Here is a 12,282-nt window from a genome sequence, read left to right on the forward strand (position 1 = left end):
CCTAATCAGCCCCTGACTTGGGGAAGTGCCCCAAGTGCTTGTACTGGGTCTAGCACCCATTGGACGATCAGGCCTGTGTTTTCCAAGGTGCGCAGAGCCAGAAGTGAGTCCAGAGCCTTGGATGGTGGCAGCGGGAACCCCAGGCTAGCGGGTGTGCTCCAGGGAAGGGGTCGGCCGGACGGGAGGCACCCTAAGGGAGGCACTCGGAGCCTGGAAGGTGGTCGGGCGCAGGGAGGTGGGCGGCTCAACGCAGGAGCGCCCCCTACTGGCCCGCCACAGGGGCCACTGACAGATATTAAATTAAAGGTGTGATGAAATCAGAGGCATGATCCCAACAATCATGGCTTCTGCCATGGCACATGTGCATGACAGGAGGTGTGATTGTGGGATCGGGAATCAGATCCCAATTGTGCCATATATGTCGGTGTATGGGGAGCCCAGGATCATGGTCCTGACCTCCTTCTGCACTGGCAAGTAGCAAGCTTGTCTCTGCTTGGAGCCACAGTTAGGAGCCCCAGTCAGCTGATTATAATTTTCAGCCAGTGGAGCATAGGAGAGTCCTTAGCTCTGATGATCTCCAGTGGCTGGGGGCCCCGATCAGCTGATTGAGGCTCCCAGATGCAGGGAACACACGGGAGTCTTGAAGGGTTCCAATGTGCTTCCATGGCTAAGAGCACCGGTCACAAATTAAATTGAAGGCATAATAGGAATCAGCCACAAAATTGTTAGACATATCTTGGGTAATCACCAGGTATCCAGGTTTTCCATTCACCCTGGAAAAACATAGATATTCTCCTTTTAAGGAGAAAAATGTGGATTTTCTCCTTTAAAGGAGAAAATCATAGGAAATATATATATGAATTGGGGGGGGAGGGGTTTAATCAGAGAATTTGCGATTTTTAAACAGAAAACCAGGATCCCTGGTAATCACTTTGTGGCTTATTTCCTGTTTTATCATGTCATTAATGGAATGAACATGTGGCTGGGTCCCTACTTAAGACATAATTAACTAGTTAATCATGGGTTAGGTGTAATATCTGTCAGGGGCTTAGGAGAGCTAAATTCTGTTCCATGCTTTTTGAAGAGAAATGCTGTAATAAGACAATGAAAAATATGATATTTTCTTGCATACAGCATGACCCAGAATATAATACACACTTTGTTTTTGAAAGGCAGGATAAAGAAAAAACAATCTTTCCTTTATAGTGAGTATCAGAGTAGCAACAGCTAGGGATCAGGGTCTGCTTGATGTTCTGCTCCCTGCGAGTCAAATGCAGATTTTACTTTTACTTTTGCGTTAGAAATTATAGCTGAAGTTCCACTATAATCATAAATCAACAAGAGAGAATACCTGGACACAATACTAAGGCATAACTCAGAAAACTGTACTTAAAGTGAGAGGCACTTTAAAGGATGGGGAGATGCAGTTTTTTTCTCTGCAGTGGTTTATATTACATAAATTAGATTTTTATTCTTATTCCAGTGGAACATTTTGTAAGCAGGAATATAGAACTGAATCTCGTAAGGGTTGCCACAGAGGGGAAACATTTTTAAAGAACCCAGGATGCTGGAAAGGGGACCTTTAAAGATAAATTAGCCATGAAGTACAATTTTGAAAACATAGCTGAAAGACTGAAATCTCTTTTTGTATTTTGTCATGTGCTTTTGCAAATGTCATGACTACTCTCATTTCAACAAGAAGGCAATGAGTCACTTAGACATGCTTATTACGTGAAAGGGGAAATAGCAGCACAGCAATACTATTCACAGTGTGAAAGGCAATATGGATTTTTTTAAAGTCACATGCCGAGATAATTTTCCTCTACTAATCCAGCAAGTGGGATGCCTTGTGGATCTCAATTCATGTTTGCAAGTTCACTTTCAAAAGTTCTGAGGAGAGACATGTATTACATGGCTTAATACTGTGGGTTATGTTCCATTCTACCCATGGTATTGAAATGATCCTTATGAAGCAACCAAGTAAAGCTAACAAATAACAGACAAGTAACAACATGGCATCAGAAAATACACATGTTCTGCTTCTGTTAGACCTGTAGTTGCCATAACTTCATAGAAATATATATCTTAGTATTGCTCCAGTCAGGCTTTTAATTAGGTTTGAAGAATGGAATTCATTCCTTGGTTTCTGAAGAATGGGACTGTCGCAGGCTGTGGGCTTGCAAAGGCTTATAGTGGGGCAGTGAAACATGATTTTAGGCCTGCCCAAGAGGACTCAGCCAGCTGATAAGAATAATTAGCTGTCACAAAGGAAGTAAAAAGACTCCCAGAGAAGAGGGAAGGGAGAGAGACAGAGAAACATACATGTTAGGCTAGTGGCTGCAACACCAAACCAGGGCAGTTTTTCAGGGTCTAGGACAGGGTGTGCAAAATATGGCCCACAGGCTGGATCTGGCCTGCTAGGGCTTTCTATTTGGCCCATGGGGCCCCTAAAAATTTACAAAATTAGTTATTATCTGCCCCTGGCTGCCTGTCAAAAATGACAAGGCACCAGTGTCAACAGGACCAAAGAGAAGCTGGTGGTAGGACCCAGCGGTGGCAGCAGCAAGGCCTGCCTGGCCCCACCCCACACCCAGCTCCCCGCCACCCCCAGTCCCCAACCAGAAGCTTCTACCTAGCAGAGGCTTCTGGCCTGCAACCCTGTGGCTATTCCCCTGCCCTCCCTTCATCCAAGAGGGAAACTCAGATAAGAATGGGTGGGGAGGATTGCTGGCATAGCAGGAGCCAGCCCAACCAGTCTGGCACCACACAGTTCCCAGCTGCATGGCTGGGAGTGCAGGATGAAGCAGGAGCCAGCCCGGCCTGGCCCCCATGGTTTCTGGATAGCTCCTGCTGCACCATGCAATCCTGGCCATGCAACCAGGAACCACGTGCTGCTGGCCGGGCACAGCAGGAACCAGCTAGGAGCTGGGCACAGCAGGAGCGCAGCAGGAGCCAGCTAGAAATTGTAGGGGGTGAGCTGGGCTGGCTTCGGCTGCATTCTGCAGTCCCAGCCATGCAGCTGGGAACTGCATGCTGCCAGAGCAGTGGGTGGGCAAGGGAGGAGAGTGGTGTCTGCAGGCAGGAAGGAAGAGAAGGAAGCAGCCAGGGAAGGGCAGCAGCAGCAGGTAGGGGGGAAATGGCAGTGAAGGGGTTGGTGGAGTGCAGGGCCTGTGCTGGTGTCCCAGGGTCAGGGCTGGCAGAAGCCCAGGGCAGATGGCAGAAGTGCAGAGCCTGGGCCAACACCCCTTCACATGCCCCAGACACACATCCACAGCCCCCCACAAACCCTGTACCCACCCACCCATATCCCCCAACCCTCCCTACCCCACCACAACGTACAAAAGTAAGACTTCATTTTAAGCTATTATGCAGTGACCTCTATGTACACCACACAAACACATATAAATCAAGACAAAAATAGTTTTTTGAAATCATATTAATATATGTTGTTTGATTTTTAGAATATAATTTGTTTTGTTTCCATTTCCAAGATGGCAAATCCCCTAGGCAAAAGGAGTACTTCCAGGGGCAGTGGGAGGGACTTCTGGTGGCAAAGGTCAGGGGTTAGGTGCAGGACTCCCAGTTCCAAGCAGCAACACCACAGCAGAGAACTCACTCCAGAGGGACAGAAGGAAGGCTGCTGTGCTGAGAGCAGCAGAGAATAGAGTCACCTTCTCAGGGCCTGAGCATGACCTAAAACTGCACCCCCCCCCTGGGAATGGGTGGCCTGGCAGGGCTCCCAGTGACACAGGAGCCTCCAGGAAAATACAAGACCAGTTACCACCCTGGTGGAAGGTGGTTTGGGGTGCCTTAATAACCCCTAGCCCCCACATCACTGTGAGTAGCAATTGGGGCCAGGCATGGCTATGGCCACCTGAGCCCCCACCAGGGAGGGAAGCCCTGTAGCCCCAGTAAGGGGGTGGATGTAGAGGCCCAGTGAGGGGGAAACCAGAGGGCTGGGAGCCCGGTGCATGTGTGAGTTTGCATAGAGTTGCCCCAGAAGAGGCCAGGGCAAGCTTGGCCCTGGTCGGGGAATGGGCTGGCCACTACCCCAGTGATGGTCACGGGAGAGGCCCAAAAGATGGTACATCTGCCACCCAAGGTGTGTGCTAGATAAAGCCTATGGCTGAAAGGGCCCACTCTGAGAGGGAGCAAGGCAGTATAAGTTGTCAATGTGTGAAAGAGACCCTGTGAGAGGGGATGGAGTGTGAAAGGCCTAGTGAGAGGAGGGCAGTATGAATGCATGTGTGTCTGAGGCCTGACATCAAGGGCTAACCTTGGTCTGACTGTAGGCCAGGAGCATTGTGTCACCTGGATGCCATCTGCAAGGCTTGGACTGCAGTGCAGGGGAGGAATGGAGCCACAGATAGTGCCCCCTGTTATCAGGGCAAGAATGGGTAGCCTCCCACCTAATTAGAACCAATTAAGAAACAACAAGGCATGGCAGATGAGTGAAGCGGGCGGTTGGCCCAGAAACAGGTGGGTGAGCCAATGGTGGACCGGCCCCAGGAAGGCCCCCTATTACAGTAGGGCATACTGTCTGTAGCCATTTGTTTCCTTTATGATTTCTCTTTTTTTTCATTTGGGTTCAATCTCAACTAAAATTAAAGTCAGCCCTTGTTGTCTTTCTCCTCCTGATTTGTCAGATAACAGAAAGGAAAAAAAAGTTTTTGAACTTGCAGAAAAAAAGAAAAATGTTTATGATAAAATTAAAAAGTGATGTTTTGCAAAACCAGCTGCCTTTTTGCTTGCTTCCTTTCTTTATACTGATGTCTGCCAATTTATGAATGCATGCTTTTTGTCTGAGTACTGAGGATGGAATCAGATCCTTGCAAAGTATTTTGAAACAGTCTGTCTGGGTGATGCAGCCCACTGATGTATCTATTAAATGTACTTTATTAACTTCCACACAGTGGCTGGGAGGTACTGAACATTCTCTGTGCCTTTTCCATCTTTCCTACTCTAAACAACATTTCCAAACTTCAGTGTGTAAGTTAGACATCTAAATCTACAGAAAAGGATGAAAATAATGAAAATATGCAGTTAGATATTTAACATTAGCTACTAGGGGTGCACCAATAAAGATGTTCTTGACTGATACTGATAGCCAATGATTAATCAACCATATCAGCTGATGGTGATCCAATAACCACTATTTAGTAATAGTGCAAGGCATTTTAAGCTACTGACATACATAAACCTTTTTTTGTTTGGTTTGCATTTCTCTCTCTCTCTCTCTCTCTCTCTCTCTCTCTCTCTCTCTCTCTCTCTCTCTCTCTCTCTCTCTCTCTCTCTCTCTCTCTCTCTCTCTCTCTCTCTCTCTCTCTCTCTCTCTCTCTCTCTCTCTCTCTCTCTCTCTCACACACACACACACACACACCCCCCCCTGCCTGCTCCCGCCCTTTATGAGGGAGGTGGTGACCACCTTATTCCCACACGTCACTCCCTTGCCCACAACTCCTACCCACAGTCCTGTGCTGTCGCCTTGGGTGAGCAGGGCAGACCCTCATGTGGACAGCAGTGCTGGGCATATTTGGAGCCCCGGAGCATGCCACTGCCTCAGCACTGGCGGGCCCTGTGGAGCTGAGCTCCCGCAGCTGGGAAGAAGCCATTTTTTTTTAAAGGTGCCCAGTAGAACAGAATGTCCCTCGTGTGGTGCCTTACCCTGCCCACATGCAGGCCAATGTCTCTGCAGAGTTTCTTATCCTTTTGTACTTCTTTTGTGCCGGTGGCAGTTAATTATATGTTGGTCCCAAATCCACAGGTCTTTACTGAGTCAAATTAATGGTTTGATTGAGTGCAAATTACATGGGATCACATGATTTTGGCCACCAGCCCAAGGAATGCCTATACTGTTAAAGCAAGAGTTGCTTCCATAACTGTCTAAAGTAAAACATGGGCAGCTTGACACTAACTGTTGATCTAAAGGTCCATCAGCCTAAGTCTGAGATGCTGCATTATTTGAAAGGGGCAACATGTTGCAATAAGTATTTTTTTGTCAGTATGGCCATAGTGTAACAAATTCAGCTGGGGGCAATCTGCAGGCCAAATTGGACTGCATGGACTGGTACTGCATTCTAAATCTGGAGTTGGCATCATGTGTAGCACAGTCCTGCTCTAGCCACTCGCATGCTGCATGGCCTCAGATCCGCCACTGCTGTGCGGCTGTTTTTCATGACCCCAGAACTGCCACCGCAGGGCTGTTCTGCATGGCCCTGAAGCTAGAGTTGCCACCATCACAGGGCTGTGCAACCTGAACCCAGAACCATTGCACAACCCCAGAGCTGTTGCTGCTGCAGGACTGTGCTGCATGACCCCAGAGCAAATGTTCCTGCCTGAGGTAGGGGTTTGGAGTAGATGACCCTTGGAGGTCTCTCCTAGCCTTGCTTCTCTGTGATTTTATGATCTTCCTCTCTATCTCCCCAAAGGGAGATGAGCTCATAGCACTCTTCCCTCCCTCCCCCCAGCCCTCAGTCTTGCTGTTGGGAAAATAGGCTTGGACAGTTTTGTCATGAACCTGATGAGTTCCTTTGGTTTTTATAACAAATCTTGAAAAATGAAGCTCTGTGATACTTAGGACAGCTCTTGCAAATTCTCCTATGTAATGATTTTCTTGATTGAGCCTATCAAAATAACACCCTCCTAACCAGCAGATTCTCTTCATGCACTCAGTGTGGAGGATTTTAAAACTAAGATCAGTTTTCTTTCATTGCATACACAACTCAAACCTATAATATATGTGTAAATTATACCTGTCAAAATAAAGTAGGGCAATTACAATGGGTGGGACACAGAAACATACTAATCTGGGGTTCTCATGATTCACTTTGCTTGCTTCTCTTTTATAAAGGTGTTTGATGGTCCAACCAGTGAAGCCCCAATTCTTGGAAACCTTTGTGGCAGTCAGCATCCTACTCCCATCACAGCCACCCAGAATATTATGTTTGTTCGACTGCGCTCTGACAGCAGCCGCCAGCACAGGGGTTTCAGCGCTTACTTTTCTGAAGGCAAGTTCCTCAGTGACATAAACGCCCTTTCACTTGACCACAAATCAGTCTTTACTGCACTCACTGTCTCAGCACTCCTTATATTCAGCACTGAATATATAGCCTATATATATATATAGCCTATATATATATATATATAGCCACATATGTAGAAAAACATTTCAGTTTTTCTACATATGCGGAGTTCCCTCATGTGGTTTTAAATGGACATTCTCAAAAGACCATTTAAGAATTATAACTAAATCTGTTACAGTGAGGACCCAAACCCATTCCAGGTACTTTACAAGAGCTGTAAGGACCTAAATAGGTTACCTGCTCTGGGTAGATCTATACTCTTGTGTCAGTGGGTGCATCTGCATGTGCACTTTAATTAGCTCCATTGTCTACATGTGTGCTGGTATTAGGGCGCAGCAAATTAATTAACTCCATCCAGCTGGGTGGGGCATGAGGGTGCTAAAGTGCAGGGGCTGCCTGCCACCTAGCCACACAGCTCCACACTCTAGCACCCTCATGCCCAAGCCAGCCCCTCCACTGCCCAAAGCCACCACCTGGAGCTCGGGGCTGACCCCTCATGCCCTCTGCAAGCCCAAAGCTGTTCTGCCCAGATCAAATTGCTGCTGTCCCAGGTGCATATGTATACACCGCATCTAGGACCAGTGTCCTCTGGCTCAAACAGCAACAGAATTCATTGCATCATTTTAATTGCACATGTAGCTGCACCCAGTGTGGCACAACAGTGACCTCTTGAGCAGAGGCTACCCTCATAGTTCCAAACCTAAAAATACACTGGTGAGGCCCTGCACAGCCCCTCAAACAGCCTCACTGCTACAGTTCTGGAAAGTGTATGAGTAAGAGCAGGCTGGTGAGGCATTCTCAGGAGTAGCCCTACAGGGGTACCCTACTGCCAAAGGAGAGACATGCTCTAAAAGGTCTGGTTGCAGGCTCAAGAGGAATCCTTTGGTATGAACACTGCAAAGGCAGCTTCAAGATTGATTTCTAAGAACCTAGTTGTAAGCCTTGGTGCAGCAGAGGCATTGAGGATGAAAAATCTGTGCAGCAAAGATGCTGGGCAGTATTCATAGGGCCATTTCAGTTTTTCTGGAAGCATCTTCATCCCTCAGTGTAGAACAGAAGAGGCCAAGATAATTTAAAATCACATTAGTTCCTTGGTTCTCAAGACCTCCATTTCATGTTGCTCCTCTTAAGAGAATTTCACTGTATTGTACAACATTTTCATTTGTTATCATTATAAAAAACCTTTAAAATCTATTACCATTTTTATTATTCCCTTACAAATTAGAGATGGATTAGACTTTAAGTCACATTCTTCTTCTAAGACAAATTGTTCCTCTACGATACTCATTATAAGATATCAGAAACAAGACAAAGCTTATAATTTTTGTTTTTTAAAAATGTATTATACAATTTCTCCCGGTAAGAAAGGACCATAACATTTTCCTTGTAGCCCCATTGTTCTATACCTCTAAATTTTAAAGCAATATTACTAGTAAGTAATTGGCAAATAACATGTCATTTGAGGACAGAACTTTTTTGGATATAGAGTATGGATTACAAATACAAATGCAAATATATCTATACACAAAAAATTCAATAACTTTGCTGAGGAAACCTTGATATTAGAAGTGAAAACTCAAGCTGTAATTCTGGCTGCACTGAAATTTTTACTTCAATAGGACCAGGCTTTTACCCCAAGAACAAATAAAACTGGGTTAAATGTTAAAGGCAAGAAAACTCAGAGGTTCTAGATCATCTCTTTGAAAACTCTAAGTTTTTGCAAGTTGCTGCACACTGACACCTGACATAAAATTTATAGTTTCAGTAGAGGGAGTGAGGGGCAGAAATTATCAGCACTCTCCAGGCTCTCACACACATCCATCAATTGTTTATTCTATAAGCTCTCAACAGTAAGAGCTGTAAAAGGGCAGTCTAGAACATGGTGTAAGGGACTCAGGATTACATCCACAAAAGGACTTAGAGGATTTAAGTCTGTCTTGACTGCTCCAGTAGGAATTTAAGTTAAAAAATTAGATCAGCTGCCATCTGTCCTCAAGGCATCTATAACCTGTCAACCAACGTCTTGCCAAGTCCTGGCAATACTGAGAGGTTTGGTGTTTGGATCTACAGATTCCCTCCCCTACCTCCCCTTGTCAGGTAGATGCTCTTGGACCACACATCACAGGATCAGGTTCTGCATAAAACACTATTATTGCCCTTTCAGATGCCGGAGACCCAGATCAATTCCTTTCTTTGTCTGAGAGGAATTTGCATTTCCCACCTCCCAAGCAGATACCCTAGCTTACAGGGTCATGGGCTATTCTGGTCTGCATGGCTCTCAGTTCCTTCATTCCACAAGAATGCTATAACCTGGTGCTTAGAGCAGTTACCTCGACTCTAGAATATGCAGGCTCAAATCCATTGTGGTACTGGACAGTTGGATAAAATGGTCTCTGATGCCACCCCTGGCTGCTGCCACTGTGCTTTGTGAGATGCGATTGGGCTTCTATGGGTCATTCTTGAAGAGGATTCAGAGTTGAGAATCCCAGTCAGAGTTGCATGCTTCCCTGAAGCCCAGAGTTAGGTACCTACATTTCTAAAACATGTGGGACTTAAGGTACAGCTATGGCCTTGGGGTTTCCTATTGGATAGGCTAGGCAGCTCTGCTCAGAGGGCTTTTGTTGAGGGCAGGTTTTTTTCCCATTTATAGGTGCTCAGCTCTCCCCATGTGCTCTTTAAGGAGTCTGAGTGTCTAACTCAGGACTGCTAGGTTGCAAAGCACCTAGATGCTTGACACAAAAGCTTAGCATTTTGATCCCAAAGTCCTTCTGTGTATCTGGCACTTAATCCATGTGCTTATGTGCATGTACAAGATTCATGCAGTCCAGGTCTAGTGGATCCAGCTGCACAAGAGGATTCTGCCCATGCAGTGCAGAAAGCTGCTGGAATAGCTCCTATACTATCTGCCATCCCAACTTCCATTGTAGGCTTGTGGTGTTTGGGGCTCCCCTGAATCAGGGTTAGCCACGGACCCCAGAATTGCCTTTTGGACTGATAGATGGTAGCTCACAGGTAAGAGCAGGTACAATTGTTATGGATTATACTGTCAGGGTCACCATGATGAAGTGAAAGGGTAACTGGGGCTGCAGTTCTGATTCATGGACCTTGTTTTCTAGCAAATTAAGTCTCTCCCTCTTTAGATATCTTAATATTGAATCCCTGGAACAGTCAACACCTGAGCATGATATCTTCCTATTCATTTATTTTTTTGTACTTGCTACAACAGACACCTAAGAGATGCATTGTACATGTGTCTGACTGTGTGTTTTATCCTAAAGCATGTGGAAGATTCATAGAGACAGATTCAGTTGGTGCAGCAATTTCCTCTCCTCTGTATCCTGCCAAGTATCCAAACAATCAGAACTGCAGCTGGATTATTCGAGCCCAGGAGCCATGTAAGTAAAAACATTTCTGTGGGAAAGTTTTAGCTGGATGACTAACATCCTCATCTCCTTTTGGTTAATAATGTGAAATTCCTCCTTTTCTTCTCTGGGAAGTCCTGCATCCTGGTAGGTTGGAGAGAATGAGGATCTTTTAATCTGTCAGAAACTGAGTTTGGCATAGAAAAGATTCAGGGCATAATAAAAAAATAGTGTACAACATTATCATCTTGGCTGATTTAAGGACTGAACTGCCAACTATGTGACTGAGTATGATGTGCAGCCAGAGCTGCTGTGAGAAAATCCATGGACTAGCTAGTAACTTGCCTTGTCATGGACTTCTGGTTGCAATGCGCTAAATGCAGGATTTTCCTATTACAAGCCTCCCCCACAGATTAATAATGAGAAGTGAAGGGGGAGGGTGGGGTTTTACTAAGAAGTTTAAATGCAACTAGATGCAAGGAAGATAAATACATACATCACATATAGAATCAGAAAAATCGGGCTGGAAGGGAACTCAAAAGATCATCTAGTTTAACCCTTGTTCAGCAATTCTAGACATGCTTATCTAACCTGCACCTAAAAACTTCCAGTGATGAAGATACCACAACCTTCCTGAGTAATCTTTTTGAGTGCTTAACCACCCTAAAAAGGGATTTTTTTTCCCAATATGTAATTTAAATCTCCCTTGCTTTCCTGTGGTCTGAGTACTTCTTGTCCTGTCCCCTGTGCATACAGAACAGTTGATTTATCATTTTCATCATAACAGCCTTTTGTTTCTATTGTTAAATACCTCTTCTGTCTCCCCTAAGCTAAACAATCTCAGTTTGTTTCTTCTCTTATATCCATTGGTGTAAATCACTAATAATTCTTGAGAGCCCGTGGAGCCCTGCTAGTAAATCACTATGAGAATCAAAGGATTCCAACATGTGTCATGAGAATTCCATCATATATTATAGATGCACCTAGTTTCATTATACAGTCACCTAGTATTACAGTACCTAGACTTATAAAATAAAATTAGACATTGGCCAGATGCAGTGGAATGTTCATATTCTACTTGTACCGAAATGGTCAACAAGCCTTCCCACTCCTACCACCCACTGTGATTTACCTTTTATTTTATATCCTGAGGACCAGCATTAATAGCTGTAATTGATTGACTCAACTGGCATACAAAGGCAGAGAACAGAACATGCAGAGACTATAGAGTTGAGTGCCAGTCAGTCGCGCCTTGCAATGCCTGTTTGTCTGTGTTTACCGGAGTTCACTATTTCTACCGCAATGAACAAAACAATTGTGCCAAATTCATACACATGGGTGCAAGTCCACTGTAGTTAATGACATTGTCCTATTTAAACTAGGCCTACATAGTGCCAGTTATTAAGGTTAAGTCACTCTAAACACATATTGTACATAGCTCTTCCACATGCATCAAAATCATAAGCCTCTTATTTGACCTATCCAAGACATACAAATGGTCCTAAATTAAGAAAAACTTTTATCAAGTATTGATTGCAAGGAAAAATGTTATTCTTTCATTTGCACCTTAATACCATCTTCAGCAGGTACACAAGATGATGGCAATAATGAATAAGCAAAGGCAATACAGTGATCTAAAAATGCCAACAGCCAAATCTCCTTTTTTCAGAGTGTAGCTTAGAGCCTGACTATGTGGAAAATCCAATTTCACATAAGTTTGGCTAACGGCAGTTAATGATCTATTAATCAGTTGGATTCACATATTCAGTATATAATAATAAAGCTGTTGGGTTGTTAAAAAGAATGTCTTCATGTGTACATGTAACATCTTTAATTCC

At 44.7% G+C, this 12,282-nt stretch overlaps 1 protein-coding gene across 2 annotated transcripts in view; it reads left to right on the forward strand.

Annotated features, from left to right (window-relative positions):
- CUBN (cubilin) overlaps window positions 1–12,282 on the forward strand; it is a 243,841-nt gene that overhangs the window by 137,184 nt on the left and 94,375 nt on the right. For both annotated transcript variants that reach the window (XM_025216815.1, XM_025216816.1), the window contains exons 32-33: window positions 6,851–7,007; window positions 10,361–10,477. In XM_025216815.1, coding sequence (XP_025072600.1) covers window positions 6,851–7,007; window positions 10,361–10,477 — 274 coding nt within the window. The remainder of the gene's footprint in view (window positions 1–6,850; window positions 7,008–10,360; window positions 10,478–12,282) is intronic.

The sequence above is a fragment of the Alligator sinensis genome, unplaced genomic scaffold, assembly GCF_000455745.1.
Source record: "Alligator sinensis unplaced genomic scaffold, ASM45574v1 scaffold623_1, whole genome shotgun sequence".
Taxonomy (NCBI): domain Eukaryota; kingdom Metazoa; phylum Chordata; order Crocodylia; family Alligatoridae; genus Alligator; species Alligator sinensis.